This window comes from Juglans regia, chromosome 8, assembly GCF_001411555.2.
Source record: "Juglans regia cultivar Chandler chromosome 8, Walnut 2.0, whole genome shotgun sequence".
NCBI classification, from domain to species: domain Eukaryota; kingdom Viridiplantae; phylum Streptophyta; class Magnoliopsida; order Fagales; family Juglandaceae; genus Juglans; species Juglans regia.
Window position 1 is genome coordinate 21,076,583 of NC_049908.1, and position 16,926 is coordinate 21,093,508.

The following is a 16,926-nucleotide window of genomic DNA, read 5'->3' on the forward strand; positions in this document are numbered from 1 at the left end:
AATAAAGAGGAGCAAGGACTGTCTGCAGCAGCTGTGAGATATGGAGGTTGATGGGGTGGATTTCTCCTTCACATCAAGGCACTATTGGGTGCAGACAATGGCAGTGAATGGTCTGCCATGTGATGGAGGAAACTTCTTCAAGAAACTTTGCCAAGGTGGCCAAATTCGTGAGCCTTGGTGGGCCTCAATCAAGTGAGTTTCAATTTGGGGTTTAAATGGAGTTTGGTTAGGGTTTGAGATGCTATCAAGCCCAAATCCATTTTTTCTTGGCCTAATCAAATTTTCAAGGTTTAAAAGATTAGATAATAATGTCATGCTAGAAATTAGATTGAAAAGGGATTACACAAGGGTTTGGGAAAGGGTTTAAGTTTAAGTTTGAGATTTCAATTGGGTTCCAACCATTTAGGGTTTCGTTAGGATTGAAACCCTTTTTGGTCTGTCACAATTTGGTTGATTAGATGAAACAAAGTTTTACTTAGGTGACATGATCTCACATCTTAATTTCCTTCACAAATTTATCTAATGGTTCCTGATGATGCCAAGCGTCTAATACTGTTAACTATGTGTGGCTAAGATATTGCCAAGTGTCCAAATAAAACTTTCATAACCTAATTTGAATATTTCACACTATGATTTTGAAAATACTTCACTGGATGTGCTTATCGCGGTTACTATTCACTTCAAAGAAATGCATAATAAACTTAGTACTGAAAAATCATAAATATTCATATTAACCTATAGTGAAAATTGTTTACCGAAATTCAACCCAAAAGTGCCCCTAAAAATAATTTCATAATTTCGAACATGCGTTTCGTTCGGAATTATGAAAATGAGCTATTGCGCCATAAAATCTTAAATAATCAATTGAGTCTAATGGCATAGACTAAAATACATTCTAACACTTCTAACTACCTCAAGTATTTAAACTCATATTTCTAGCACCATAGTGAGTGATAACACTGATCATGTTGATAGACTGAAATCTGTGTGATTGGTCGATTCATAAAAACTTATGGAGTTTTCATAAGATTCTTAAAGTCAATAGAAATTCCACCAGTAAATTTCTACCAGGTTGTTACATATGCTATGGGCTGCTTCAAGCTCCCTTCCAAGTTAAGTTCTAATATAGAAAGTATGATGGTCAGGTATTGGTGGGGGTAGAGAAATGAGGAAAAGAAAGTGCATTGGATAAGTTGGAAGAAAATGTGCCAATCAAAATATGTTGGAGGGATGCGTTTCAAAGATTTGGAGACTTTCAATATGGCTTTGTTAGCAAAGCAAGCTTGGAGGCTTCAGCAGAATAAAGAGAACTTGTTTTATAAGATGTTCTGTGCTAGATATTTTTCTAATGGTAATCTGTTGGAAACTTCTCTTGGTGGTAATCCCTCTTATGCTTGGAGTGGAATCTGGGAGGCCAAGAATTTACTTGTGAAAGGTGGAAGATGGTCTATGGGGAATGGGAGATCTATTCATATCTTGAGGGATGGTTGGATATGTGGTTTTCGAAATCTAAGGGATGAGTTGTGTTCAGATAGCTTAAATCAGAGGGTAGAGTTCAATCATTTGGAAGAACAAGTTGCTTCTTTGATTGATATTTCAACCAATTGGTGGAACCTTTCAAAAGTCAGAGCTCTATTCAATCCAAAGATAGCAGAGGTTGTTTTAAAGTTGGATCCTAGTGCCTCAGGTGATATGGACATGTGGATATGGGAGCATGAGAAATCTGGTATGTTCATTGTCAGAAGTGCTTATAGGTTTTCTAAAACCTTTACAGCTACTGTGGTTTGTGAGTCTTCAAATGGGGCAAATCTTATAAAAGGTTTTGGAATGCTATGTGGAAATTAAAAATCCCTTAAAAGGTTAAAATTTTTGCTTGGAGGGCTTGTAAGGAATACCTCCCAACTATGGCTAATCTTCTTAGCAGAAAGATAGATGTGAATGGGCAATGCTATTTTTTTCAGTACCAGATGGAGGATTTGGCTCATGCACTGCTTCTATGTCCATCTATATATGAGGTCTAGTTGAGGAGATTTTTTGTTCTGCAACAGCTACCACAAATAAGTTCATTTATGCTTGCTTCTATGGAGGTATTTTGTAAAGGTTCCTATGATGAATTTACAGATTTCATCCTAATGGTCAGGGGTTTTTGGTTTAGAAGAAATAAAATGGTTCATGATCATATTATCTTGCTTCCACAACAAGTCATTGGGTTTGTTCTCTTGAAAAAACTGAAGAATATTTCTGGTGTGCAGCGGGGGGGATCTATTTCAGTGAAGGCTATGGTTTACAAGTGGTCTCCTCCTCTTGAGAATTTTTATAAACTTAATGTTGATGGTGCACTGTTCTTTGACCTTAATAAGGCAGTTATGGATGCAGTTTTAAGAGATTCAATGGGGGATTTCATTATGGCAGTTAATTGAGCAGAAACTGAAATTCTGTATCCAGAAATAATTGAAGCAGTGGCTTTACTAAGTGGACTACAACTTTGCATCAACATTGGCATCCATAACCTTATTCTAGAGAGTGATTGTTTGTTTTTGGTGGGGGAAGTCAAAAAAGAAATTGAGTCTCATGCAGCAATAAGAACACTAGTTTATGATATCAAGATACTGATGTAATGTTTTGTCCAGTGCAGTTTACAACATAGCAACAGATTGACTAATGTGGCAGCTCATCAACTTGCAAGACATGCATGGTGAATTAATGATATGCGTATTTGGTGGCATAGTGTCCCTACTTTCATCGAGAATGTTATTTTCATTGATCAACGCTATTGTAACTTGATTTGAGGTTTTTATTCCTCCATGAAATGAAGTACGCCACCAAAGTGGTAGCTTAGTTGGTACGGGTTGATATTCTATAGCCTTGAGGTTAGGAGTTTGAGTCAGGCGTAAGTCGAAACTGCTTGTGGAAGTAGTGCCTAACTAAGGGGCTATGGGATGGGCTTTGGACTGGTTGACAACTTGGTGGTGCTGTAGTGACGAGCTCGCCCATTGGGCAGGAGCTCCTATAGCCACTCTTAAGGAGGATAGCTACATTGGCCACCCCTACCTCCCCTTTTATTTTATTTTTTAAAAAAATGTACTTTCTTATAAAAAAAAAAAATATATATTTAGTCGCTAATTAAATTAAATTGTAGCATTGTTTGTTAAAAACGTAGGTCAACTTAACACTTACGAGCGGCGCACTCTTACCTACGCAGGGAGCCTTCGAAGCGGGGTATCCTCGATCTCGTTACTTTGACAGACATCACGCAACACAAAAAAACACGCACAAAAAGCAGTCTTTATTTACACAACACCTGCAAAATTTTATTTTCATGGTCTTTCGTCGAAACTCGAAGCCAAAACCTGAACGACGCCTCCCTTGTCCAAAATCCAAACAGCGCAATCAAAACCCATCTCCGAATCTCGCCCCGAAACCCGCCAGTTTGCTGACATATTCAGATCCACAGCTCTACACGTCCAACAAAGCCAAAACAAGAACACACACAAACGCTTCGGTTCCTCTTAAATTTCATGCTTTGTTTTCTTTGGAATGATTTTCTCTGTTTAATGCAGTTTAGAGAGAGAGGATTTTAGATAGAGAGAGAGAGAGTGGGAGAGTGGGGTAGTGATGGCAAGTCAGATGGTGAAAGTGAAGAGGAAGATGCTGAAAGCATGCATGACGTGCCCTCTTTGTAATAAGCTCTTGAAGGAAGCTACGACGATATCTTTGTGCCTTCACACGTGTGAGTCTTCCTGCTCTGTCTACATTTTACGGTTAATTGCTCTTGTTCTGGAGGCAATTTTGATCTGAGTTTGTTCTGGTACAGCGTACGGTGATCTGGGTTCTTCATGGGTTGTTTTATCATGCAATTCTTGAAATATAGACTCGAATGCTAGTTCCTACTTCAAGTTTCTGTGATGTGGGTTTTTGTGTCATGTCATTTCTGTATCGTGGATTTTAAGGCCACATTATATAGGGTCTATGGTTTAGGGACAGTAACCAAGGGCTATTTAAAGTCGTCCTGTTAGAACTTGAGCTGTTGAAAGTCTCAATTCACAGCTTACATGAATATGCAGCATAATCGATGTTGTTTCTGAAGTGGGACAGCATGCGATAACAGTCATCTTTATCAATATCGGAATGAAGTTAACCATTTTTCCGCATTTATAATGCATAGGCGATGAGCTTACGGTTTTGTTGAAACTATTAAGCTTACTTTCTGATTATTGATGGTAAGGTGCTTAAAGAAAATAAAAAAGGATCTGTGTTTCTGTTTAACTTTCCTTGACCGAGAGCCTTGAAATATTGTTATATATACATATACACACATATATAGTCGAGATTGCAAGCAGTAAGAGATGCAAAATAAGCAACAGTAAAAATACATGTGACTAGTGTCTGTTACGACTTTCTTGTTCTCTAGTTTTGTTTTTCCAATGTGCTAAATATTAAAAGTTTTTATCAGTTGGAAGTTTTTGACTCTTTCTACGACCATTTCTGACACGTGGGATTTTAAACCTCAACCAGTTTGCAGGAAGTGCATATATGAGAAGTTCTCAGATGAGGAGGTGGATCACTGTCCTGTATGCAACATCGATCTGGGCTTTCTTCCAGCGGAGAAACTCAGGTCAGTTCTTTAATCTGTATTATGATAGGCCTTCCTCTATCTCTTTCTCAATTTAAAGCATCACATATTGGTTGGATTCTTATATTTTTTATGAGACTCTAACTATAGGTAAATGAATATCATGTTGGTCTCTATTATTAAGCTGGAGCTTACTCCTTACTTTTTAGAAAGTAGGATGAAATTATAAGACATAAGAACAATAATAAGTGTAATGGTATTGCCAGCTCTAGTAATGATCAGTATCTAGTTATTCCTTTTGCATTTTTTTTGTTTTTTTATGATGGGGAACCTCACCAAGGTAGGTCTGAAACCAACCCCGGGGTTTGAACTCTGAAAAAACAACTTACCTGCCACAATCGTATATCAGTTAATTCAAGGGTACTCCTAGAGTGGAATCTAACCTAGAATGTCTGAATCCGCAACTCATCCCACTCCTTTCTTTTAATCAGCTGTCTGCATGCTGATGTGTCAATATCTAGTTATTCTGAATGGCTTTTTATTCTATGATTTCAATGATATTCTGGTTTATCCATTTATCTCTGTGTATTATGGGCACTGAGCCAGATCTTCACTCTGACCTATCGTTTCAGTGAGGTAGTATTACCATCTGGAAATGGTTCTAAAACGTTGGTGACAGTATAATGTTTACACAGCAAAGAAAATTAGTGCTATAATAACTTATAAGTGGGTTTTCTTTCAAGATATTATCCTTTTTTGAGATCAGCCTGCACACGTCTTTTTTTCTCTGTCTATTTAGTTTATATACACAAATGATTATGTTTAGATGCTAGTTTTCAATCATAATGTAATGGCGTACCTTTCTTCTGGCAATGTAGAAATCATGCTGTATGCTGTATGCTTTAATGCTGTGTTATCGTACACTCTCACTAGAGGCTGTTCATTGGTAATATGCAGGCCAGACCACAATTTGCAAGATTTAAGGGTCAAAATTTTCCCTCTGAAGAGAAGGAAAGTTGAGGGCCCTGAAGTCACAGCTACAAGTTTTCTGCCAGTTAAAAGGAAGGAGAGATCACTGTCTTCGTTGGTGGTTGGCACTGCCAAAGGGCCTATGCAAATTGGCTTGACTGGAAGGAGAACAAAAGCTGCAAGAAAAGCAGCTGCTATTCGAGGATGTAGTTTTACTGTTGCAGAATCTGCTAAGAAAGAAGATTCTGCAGAGGATCATCTGTTTAGCTCCAGCTCACATGATTCTCAAAGTAAAACTACTCGAATTAAAAGGCAGGTAATGGAAGTCATGTTTGATCCTTTATGATTGTGTGACTTGAATTTGAATGTTTTGCAACTTGCAGCCTAGTCCTTGTACGTAACTACATACTTTCTGTACTCTATTAATAGTTCTGAACTTTCTTAAGTTGTTGCAGGATTATTCAGTTGCTGAGCCTTCTAATGAGCGAAGGCCTAATGAAGACACACAGAATTATGTGGAGATAAATGAAGGTAAAGTTGATCTTTGGACACCGTTGAACTGTCTTGTTGAAGCTGCCAATAGAACCAAGTCCTCTAAGTTGAATTTACAAGGGCCGTCCCTTGCCAAATCAAAGCAAGCCAATGCCCATGATAGTGAAGTATATATGCCTGAAACCAAAGCCAGAGCAGAGTCACCCAGGGCTCCTGACTGTGAAGTATTTCTGCATAAAAGCAAAAGAAAGGAGCATGGACACAATATGAAAGTCCATGATGAAACTAATGGTAAAAAGTTCCTTCCAGGACCTTTGAAGCATAGAAGGTTGCGTGCAGCAGTTCGTAAAAGCACAGCTGCATCTGGGCTGCTGCACTCCTCGGCACAAGCCATGCTTGATGTTGCAGGTTCTAAGCACAACAGAAGAAATAGTCCAGTTTGGTTCTCATTAGTTGCTTCAGAAGACCGGTAAAATTTTATTTTTGCATGTCGTGAGGTGTTTTCTAATATTTTGGGAACTTGATTTATAATTACTCGTCTCGTGTATTTAAATAAATGTATGCAGGAAAGCAGATGTTTCCCTGCCCCAGATATCTGCCTGTTACTTAAGGATAAAGTAAGTTTCTTTTGGTCTCATCTCTGCTTTAGAATCTACTATGTTGACTTTTTATTGGATATGAATGTGTGACATGCTTACTAGCTAATATAAAAATAAGGATTTGTGTTTGTGCATACTTGTTTCCCCATTTTTCTCCTCATTGACATGTGTCAGCAGATAAATGAGTGAAAATGATAAAACAAACAGTTTAATGATATTAAGGATGAGATTGAGGCCTATACCTGACTAAAGCAATATTCTGTGATTGGCACACCCAGCAAGTCTAAAAGAATGTGTTCCACCTGCAAGTTTGACAAAATGTGATCCCACGCTACAGTTATTAGATCCAAATCTTGCTTGGGTCTATTTCACTATTCTTATGTGCACGTATGTTTCTGTTGAGTCCTCTATGTACTGCTTCTAAATCATACAATGGTTAATGCTGGCAATAGTTCGTGGAAAAAAAAAATCACATGCTGTATTACTGCTGCTTCAACTTGTTCTGAATTCTTGGAAGCCAGAAGAATTCTTGGATGAAAAGAAAATATTTTTTTCATTTTAGGCAAAAATTATGTGCTGCACCTCAATAAAAAGTATGATAGAAAAAATTGGGTGCATAAACCAATGAGTTTTTTTTTTTTTTTTTTGGTGTTAAAAAAAATCAATGGACCATCTTGAGTTTAGGTTAGTGCTCAACTAACAGAACCTGCAAACCTTAGCAGGAAATAAAACTAAATCTCCAAACCATAAGAAGAAAAAAAGACTGCCCAGTTAACCAAATGATAATAAATACCTATGAATTGCTATACCTGTAAAAAAAAATGAATGAATCTGCTAATAAGAATATGCTGCTGATTTTATTATTATGCACATTCTAGCTAAGATGGATGGATGTAATGCATCTTTAAACACTTAATTTCTTATGCAATCGTATTTAAGGCTTATGAGAATGTTTCCATATTTTGACATTCAGAAAATAATATTTGTGTCAAGAGTAGCTGATTATTGAAACATCTAACATTTGAAAAATCAACACATTCATTGAAAAATCTTTTTTTATGAGTACATTCATTGAAAAATGTAAACATTTGAAATATTTCTGACCTCTTTTTAAATGAATTATCAACCATAACAGTAGATTAAGAACCATCTAGGACAGAATTCTGGCAGCAGGTAGCCTAACCTAAAAGTGTCTGTGTTTAACGGTACTTTAAAAACAGTATTTTTTTTTTAATGGCCATATTTTGTTATTTCAAGATTCATGGTAGTATGATAAACCTTTCTTTTGCTCCAAAATTCACAAAACTATGCTTTCACCCCCTCTTCCAAAAAGCAACACACGAGTCATATTTTAATAATTTTTGCTCAAAAATGAAGCAAAGCAAGATTGTCTACTCACATTTTCAGTTAATAAAATCCTCCTACATTGAGTACAAGTCTAACCATATTGATCTTCAGATATTTTTATTATGATTGGAGTGAATGATATTTTTCAAGCATGTGGCTGTGACATTTTTTTTCATAGGTAATCAAGAAGTCTTATACTTAATAATAGGCGTATCCAAGTACACATGACATATACATGAGCAATACCAAACTAAGATTTATAACCAAATTAAGAAACTCATGGACATTAGGCCCCCATTAAAATCTATCACCCCAACCCACCCAAAGGAACAAAGTTTTAATGAAGAAAGCTTTCAATTCATCCATTGTCTTCCTGCAGTCTGCAAAGCTTCTCTATCATTTCTCTCCCTCCAAAGACACCAGCACATACATATAGGGACCATCTACCAAACTGCAGTCACTCGTAGGTTGACTTGGAGACCACTCCAACTTTCTACATCATTTTAAGTTCTTTTTGAGTGTTTTCATGTATTTTTCCTTGTTTTCTTGAATCCTTTCTGTCTTTACTGGCTTCTTGTGTTAAAAAGTCGAACTGTGATTGTGAATCAATGGCCTAATATTTGACTATTAAAGTTAACAGTTGTTCTAATTTTGTAAAATGTTTGCTCAGAAAGTAATGTTGAAGTCGAAGATGCCCTTGGAGATTTCTATGCTTCATCAGTAAATGTTGTATTTTTTAGCGACCCTATATTTTTCTTTCACAGGGATGGTAAAATGCCCGTTTCATTTATTCAAAAGTACCTTGTGAAGAAACTCGATCTTACAAGTGAAGCTGAGGTTTGTTCGTCTTTCTTGCCTTTCCAGAAATCTGTAGATGTATTGATGTTGCTGTTATAATTTAAAATGCCTCTTAAATGTTTTGCTGCATATACTCTTGTTCATTCTTGTTCACTGAAAGCATGAAAGCTGAAATAAAAAAATATGCCCTACAGCCCTCTGGACCAAGATGTGACCATAGAATCTTCCATTCGGAAGAAGTTTTGGACAAGATTTGGAACCCAGCCATATAGGGTGAGGCAAGCAATGGTGAAAACAGGCATGATGCTTAGGGCTGCCCTCTTTCATTTCCGATGTTGGGTACTTTCAAAAACAAAATCAAGCTGTTTATCTCAGAGCTACTTCACTGGCAAACCCCTTATTAGTTGCTGAAGTGTAGGCCCAAGGAGAGAGGGTTTCAAATAATACTTCCGAAATATACCATCACTTAAGCCTATTAACTTAAGTGGTTGGTGTGTTGTGCAAGTACTACAAAAACTAAATGCCATATTAGAACATGAGCACTGTGCTCAATTACAGCTATGATTATGGGTGAAGCTGAGCAAGAACTGTTTTACTTTTGGGTTGTAGGGAGGCAATTAAGGTTTACAGAGAGGAACTGACAACTGTTCTATATTAGCGTATTGCCTTGAATGGTTGGATGATGAGTACTATGTTCAGTTACAGCTATGTTTTTGGGTGAAGCAGAACAAAAGTACTGCTCTGCTCTTGGGTTAAAGGGAGCTAAGAAAAAGACTCTTCCAAAATGTTCACAAAAGTCAGCTGTAAACATGCTTCACTTCAAGTATCAGAAGCTCTTCAATCCTGAAGCTGTACAGTGTGCACACTTTTAAGTATGAGCGCACTTCACTCCTGAAGCTTTGCAGTGTATACTTTAAGCATGCCTATGCACTTTTAACAATGCTGGGAATAGTGTTTGTACTGCAATAACATTAACCTTTAGATTCATTGCTAAATCACCAAAGATTTCTTGCAACTGTCAAGTATGGCCGGAAAACTTTTAACTTTTAGGGTCTTGGTAATGACCATAGGTGATTAATACATGCTCCATGGTCATAATATTCTTGTGAAAATTTCATTTGCCTTCTAGTAAAGTCCTGGTTTGTATGTCTATTGGGCTGAGGAAAAAAACTAAGGCCTTGCTTGTTTTCGCAGATGAGATGAGATGAGATAAAAGTTGAAAGATGAAGAAAATATTGTTAAAATATATTTTTTTAATATTATTTTTGTTTTGTGATTTGAAAAAGTTGAATTGTTTATTATATTTTGTGTGAAAATTTGAGAAAGTTGTAATGATGAGATGAGATGAGATGAAAAATTTTGTGAAAGTGAACGAGGCCTAATTTCTCGGTTGAGATGATGTTATAACCCTAAACAAAGGAAGTGTTTATAATTGGTGAAAATTCAGGGTATTTTTATTTTGTACATTTCTATTTTATTTTTTGTTTGTAGGTGGAGATCATGTGCCGAGGTCAGCCAGTGATTCCATCATTGCAACTACATAACGTAGTAGATCTGTGGTTTCGGACAGCATCGACATCAAAAAAAGTAGCAGCATCTGTTGGCTCCTCTGGTAATGACTTTGTGATGGTCCTGTCATATTGTCTGAAACTCCAAACCCCTTGACATAGCCTTTTTTTTTTTTTGCCCTTCTACTGTCCTTGCAATTTACATCTTTCAGTATCCAAGCCCCTTGAATCTTTAAGGCTTCATCAGCTAAGTTCATTGAACCAATAATGTATGTTTGTTTATACGATGCATGTTGTTACATGAATAAACTTATTTATTTAATGATATTCCATTGACTTGCCATTAAAATGTTTTGGTCTCTATACCCCCATCTTTGGTTATCTCCTTTGGATGCTGATTTTAATCCAATTTACATCATATTTGATGATGTTCTCTTCAACTTGATCAAAAGACGCTGCTGAATTTGATTTGGATTACTTTTTTTGTGACTTGTAACACTCACTTCCTAGTCTCTTATTATTAAAAATCCTCACTGAGGCGGAGGGAAACCATGCTTATAACGTTTCTGTACAAGAAAATAAATCAATGTCGAATACAAGGAATGCCCAATTTATCTAGCTGAACAATGCCCCGAAAATGTCCTTGCACAGATGCATCACCAATAAAATCTGAAATTCTACCCTTCATGCCTTCTTTTGCCAAAACATTCGCTGTTATATTAGCCTCTCTAAAATTTTTTCGAAACCGAATATTAAGCAAACGAACAAGCTCTTTTACCTCCTTCCAAAAATTCCAAAGAATCCAATATTTGCATATTCCGAAAGCTAACCAACCCATCACAACACTTGAATCTGATTCTATCAATAAATCTCTCAAACCAAGCAAGTGACACAAATGTAACCCATCCAAAAGAGCACGACACTCGGCAATAGTATTTGTCGCATGCTCATAAAAGTGAGCAAAACCCACTACCACGTTATCCCCGATAGTCAAGAATTATGCCTCCACCACCGGACCTACCTGGATTACCACTAGACCTGCCATCCACATTAAGTTTAAACAAACCCTCATCCAGCGGCTTCCATGCAATCAATCTTGGTAATTTATCACGAACCGGAATGATCGGACAATTTAGTTTTTGCAAAACTAACAAATCATTAGCTCCCATCTTTTTGAAGTGCCACAACCCATTTGATATGTCCCTTAAATTCACTTTCACAACTTGCATAATGGCCCTCCAATCATAACTAACACACTCCATCCGAGCTGCACATCTAGCCCTCCAAAGAGCTCAAGAAATGATAATAGGAATAACCCCACGAACCCAGCCAGCTTGAGATGAAGATGCCGTACGTCCCCACCAAAAATTCATCATCCCATCCCAAGTCAAGAAACCTGGCAATCGAACCCCACAGATAGCAGAAAAATACCTCCATACTTTTTTCGGCCCCTCCCCCTCACAAAGAGCATGGTCTAAAGTCTCAATATTTGGCACACCACCACAACAACATTTTGACGCCAACGGGATGCCCAATTGCTTAATAGCCTTATCAACTAGGATTGCTTTCCGTCTAGCCCTCCAACAGAAAAATGACATTTTTTTAGGCATTAAATCTTGCCACAACCACCTGCGCCAAGGACAAATTTTCCCTTTTTTCGCACAAGCTACCACGTTGAGTTAGTTGAGAAATCCCCATCCACTGAAGACACCCAAATACATTTATCCTCTCCTTCCCTCAGTCTGATACCCGAGTGAACAATTTTCTCCACCAGCTACTCAGAGATAAGATTCCGCAACATCTCAACATTCCACACCCTAAATCAGACCATAGGGACCACACCTTCAACCCATTATCAACTACCACTAAACTGTTTTTCGCCAAAGGCCCATCTCCCAGCCAGTTGTCGAACCAAAAATTGGAATTACCACTACGAAGCACCCATCGGGAATTATCCAAAACTATAGGCATTAATCACCCATCGGGAATTATCCAAAACTATAGGCATTAATCGCATAATCCCTTTCCAAAACCGAGATCCCCTTCTTATATTCATGATCAAAGAAATGTGAGCATCACCCACATATTTAGTAGAGAAAAAATTGGACCACAAAGAATTGCCTTGAATAATTTTCCATGTGAACTTTATAAGCTATTTTCCTCCACGAAATCCACTTCCTCTTTTTATTTTCTATTGTTGAACCCCATAAAAAGTTTGAAAAATTTCCTTTGAGCGCCGACAAAACCCCCGTAGGCAAATTCATAACTGAAAGCATGTGAATAGGCATTCTTTCAAAACATGCTTAATTAAAATAATTTTGCCACTAAAAGAAAGTAACTTACTTTTCCGTCCCGCTAATTTCTTCTGAATTTTAGCTAGTGATGACTTCCAATTTATCACTCCCAAGCGTAGAAGTGGATCAGTTGTAAAAAAAGGTAGCACCCAAGGTCGTCTCCTCAGGAACAAAAGGGACTCGAGCAATTTAGTTCAGTAAAAATGTAAGAATCAAGATTTGAAAAGAAGTTGGATGAACAATCAAGTGAAAAGTATCTATTGTATGAAAATAGATGATGAACCAAGAAATTGTTTATTTACAATGAAGATTTTGTTGCCATTGAAATGTATGGTTGAGCTTGGAGGATTTCGGGTTTGGAACTTTTGGAAAGATGGATTAAACCATGAAAACTTAAAACTCAAGAAATTAAAGTATTCAGAATATGATAAACCGTAATTTCAACCCCACCAAGTTACAATCAGAAATTCAATTTGATATTTGAAAACTACAGAATTAACAGAAACAATTTAACAAACACCTGAGTTGCGGGTTAGGACTTGACTCCAAACTTCACAAAGATTTCTGGGTACTAATATTTTATTAATCCAATCAAGGCATTAACAAAATGAAATTTGAAGAATATAAGCTCAGAATTCATGTACCAAAACTTTGTAAAATTCCTCACCAAAACATCAACCAAATTTACTTTAACACTCGGTTGAAAGAAATCTCGATTGATTCAAGGTTCTACTGTGCCTAATGTCGACAACAGAACAAGAACAAGAGAATCCATCAAACTCCCATTTCCAGAACTTGATTTCCGATAAAGTGAAGTATATAAATCAACAACTACAGAAATCCAGCAAGTATAGAAAACAAATGAAAGCTTTTACCGCAACCCACCCAAGCTTCAGAATTAACCTAACTTCACCATCATAAACATAGTATTTCGCCAAACTCAAATGAAAAACCTTAAAAACTCTCGAAAGTTTCTGAAATGTAAAAACGAAAATCGAATTGTTATCCTAACTACGTCCTGGTCTCTGGCATCAACCTCCCCTTTTATGCGCAAGTCCTGCCTTCACTCTCTTTCCTTGCCATTGATTTTTGCCCTTCCATGCCTTCTCCCGTAACTATTTCTCTCCTCTTCCTCTCTCTCTTGCTTATCGAGGATTCTGTCCCGAAACCTTCGTCCTTCTCTTCTTAAGTCAGCTTACGTGGGCCTTAAACCTGCAATATACATTCATAGTTAGTTTAGACTTATTCAAGCCCAATAACCTGAGCCCAAGTCCATTCTTTTAAGGGGTAAATAGTCATTTCACATGCTACAGGTCCAACTAGCATACTTTGTTTGATTAATACCCTTTGTAACAAATAAAACTTACTTAACCCAGTATACTAAGAGTATTAATAACAACATAATTGCCCATTTATCAGCTAGCAAATGATCAAACATATGTAATCTCATTCTCCGCACATGCAATGAAATTCTAATTTTTCTCTTCTATCAACTGAAAAATTAGAAGAAAAAAAAATTACAGATTTATGAGGGCTAACCAGTTGACCCGACATGACCTCATATAAATGAATTACCTCTATCAGCCTTCGGATTGAAGCTTTACCACCATTAGAAAAATTTAGGAGGTTATCCGCATACAACAAATGGCTAATCATGCTCCCACAAGAATTAAAAGGCTTAATCCTTCCTAAATGAAACTCCCTATTCAACATTCGCGAAAGCACTTCTTCCAAGAGAATAAACAAATAAGGTGAACGAGGATCACCTTGATGAAGACCCCTAGAAGCCTTGAAAAAACTCTGAGAACATCAATTCAACATTACGGAATAAAACGGAGAGGAAATATAATTGAAAATCATATTCCTCCATTTTTTCGAAAAACCCAATCTTCTCAACACCTTCAATAAAAACTGCCAATGGACTCTATCGTACGCTTTTGCCATATTGATTTTTAGTATAACATTTCCTCCTCTCACCTTCCAATTGATACCATGGACTAACTCCTGAGCAATAACTATGTTATCAAAGATACTTCTCCCCCTAATAAACGCCGCTTGCTCAGTAGAGATGAAATGATTTAACAACGGAGCCAATTGAAACACCATCACCTTCGCCATAATTTTATAGACCACCGAACAAAGACTAATAGGCCGAAATTGCCCAAAACCCACAAGTTCATCAACCTTAGGAATGAGCACCAGATCAGTGGTACCAAGGAATGTTGACAACGGCTTCCCCTAAAAAAATTCTATGGCCATCTCTACAATATCATACTTAACAATATCCCAAGCAAGAATAAAGAAACTAGCTGAGAAACCATCCGGACTCGAGCTACTATTTGTCAAAATAGACCATAAAGTAGGTTTTACCTCTTCCATGGACGGCCTTGCAGTTAACGCTTCATTTTCTTGAAGTGTAACTGACGGCAAAAGCAAAGAAAGTGATTCTTCATCAAAGTTCACTACATCCGTAGCAAGCATTTCTTGAAAAAAAAAGTAACAGTGTTGTTTTGGATTTCATCCAAAGATTCCAATACCTGTCCATTGTCCAACCTCATTTTATCAACCCTCTTATTATTTTTTTTTACTCACATCATAGCATGAAAATACGCCGTATTAGAGTCCCCCTCCGTTAGCCATTTCACATGGGACTTTTGACAACCTAAGATTTCCTCCCAATTCAGCCATTGTAAGTGTTGATGTTTACAATTTAATAAAACAGCTTCAACTTGAGAAGAATAGTTAGCTGAAACCGACTGCTCCAGCTCCGCAATACGATTCTCCAAGTTCTGTAATTCAACTTCTACTCATCCAAAAACCTCAATATTCCATTTCCTCGAAGCACCTTTCAAAGCATTCAACTTTTTACTAATACGAAACATTGGGAAACCATCTACATGTGCACTCCACACCTCTTTAACCAACAATAAAAACCCCTCGTGTTCCCACATTCGCAGAAATTGGAAAGGCCTTGCAACCATGCTTTGGTCACGCATTAATGAAACTAACATCAGCAAATGATCCAAAAATGATCTCGAAAGATACTCAACTCTAATATCACCTAATAAATTAAAGAATTCCGTATTCACCAAAACTCTATCCAATCTTGCCCAAATACGTCTTCCCCCAAGACTACCATTGCACCAAGACAATCAGTTCCCTATGTTAGGCCAATCAATCAAACCACATTGTTGAATCCAAGCATTAAATTCAGCTTTTCCACGGGGCGTTAAATTTAGCTTTTCCCTGGGGTGCCTGCATAATACCACCAACTTTTTCATCATTAGAAAAAATAATATTAAAATCACCCCCAAAGAAGCATGAACAACTACTCGGGTCTTGTGCACACAAAAAATCCCAAAGCTCTACTCGCTTACTCTGGAAGCAACTTGCATAGACAAACGTAACAAGAACTCTCAAGCTACCATGAATAAACCAGCCACTCACTGCCTGGTCTGACATAGAAATAAAATCAAACTCAAAATCATCCTTCCAAAAAATCCATATTTTTCCTCCAACCTCAGCATTATTAAAAAAACATGGCAACTTTATCCATCTTGCCCATTGAGAACATTTATTTGCTCCCAAGAAAAGGTTCTAAGAGAGCTACCATAGACGACCTACTTTTATTTAAAATACGCTGGAGCCTATTCTTCGACGAAAGAATACTCCTAATGTTCCACATCAATATGTTCATCATCAATTAAAGAAATGTTTTTGAGCGAGTACGCCACTCCAAAAAAAAAATAGATTTTTCCTTCCTTACCCCCTGTAATTCTTCAATGGCACGTGCATATCCGAGTCGGAATCAAAACATTTACTACCAATTCATTCAATTCCTCCTCATGTTCCCCATCCGAAACAACTCTACATTGCCCAAACAAACCCTCTTCCTCACTCCCTTCCTTCCCTATAAATCCCCTATCTGCAAAGCCTCCCATTTCAAACTCTCATCAATAAGCTTCATAGAGCTCCAAGGAGAAGAGCAAGAAATTCCCCCCAGGAAACTCCTCCTCATCAGGCTCTATTACCATTAATTCAAACCAGCTATCACACTTAGATGGAGATTTTTCCATCACTACAAAATCCACCCGCGAAACTTCATTCGCAAGATCAACTCCCAACTGCATAGCTTGACTCTTAGACTGAACATTCACACCAACAAAACAATCAAATTGATTTTTAGAGTGAACCTGGCCATTATCGAAAATAAATAAAACCTCCTATGCTTCTTTTTCCACCTTTGCCTTGCACATATTAATACCAACTAGAATTTCCTTCCTACGCAAGACGTTCGAAGCCACGTTCTCTTCTCCTTGCTCAACAATTGGCTTGTCTTGTTCACG

General features: G+C 37.3%; 1 protein-coding gene and 1 long non-coding RNA gene across 4 annotated transcripts; one reads left to right on the forward strand and one right to left on the reverse strand.

Annotated features, from left to right (window-relative positions):
• The first annotated feature begins 3,229 nt into the window (after window positions 1-3,229).
• Window positions 3,230-10,623, forward strand: LOC109021477 (E3 ubiquitin protein ligase DRIP2-like). 3 transcript variants are annotated; one of them, XM_019004108.2, is made up of 7 exons: window positions 3,230-3,730; window positions 4,516-4,615; window positions 5,531-5,858; window positions 5,989-6,503; window positions 6,601-6,651; window positions 8,745-8,817; window positions 10,270-10,623. In XM_019004108.2, exons 1-7 carry the CDS (start codon window positions 3,616-3,618, stop codon window positions 10,441-10,443), a joined length of 1,356 nt encoding a protein of 451 aa, XP_018859653.2. In that variant the 5' UTR covers window positions 3,230-3,615; the 3' UTR covers window positions 10,444-10,623. The 3 variants fall into 3 exon arrangements, with proteins under 3 accessions (XP_018859653.2, XP_018859654.2, XP_018859655.2); XM_019004109.2 differs by having other exon boundaries at window positions 5,998-6,503; XM_019004110.2 differs by lacking the exon at window positions 10,270-10,623 and adding an exon at window positions 8,973-9,982.
• A 2,717-nt stretch (window positions 10,624-13,340) lies between these two features.
• Window positions 13,341-16,338, reverse strand: LOC109019793. Its single transcript, XR_004802178.1, has 2 exons — window positions 14,347-16,338; window positions 13,341-13,792 (listed from the first exon to the last, which is right to left on the reverse strand). It is a non-coding gene; the product is annotated as an uncharacterized LOC109019793 (long non-coding RNA).
• Window positions 16,339-16,926: the final 588 nt, after the last annotated feature.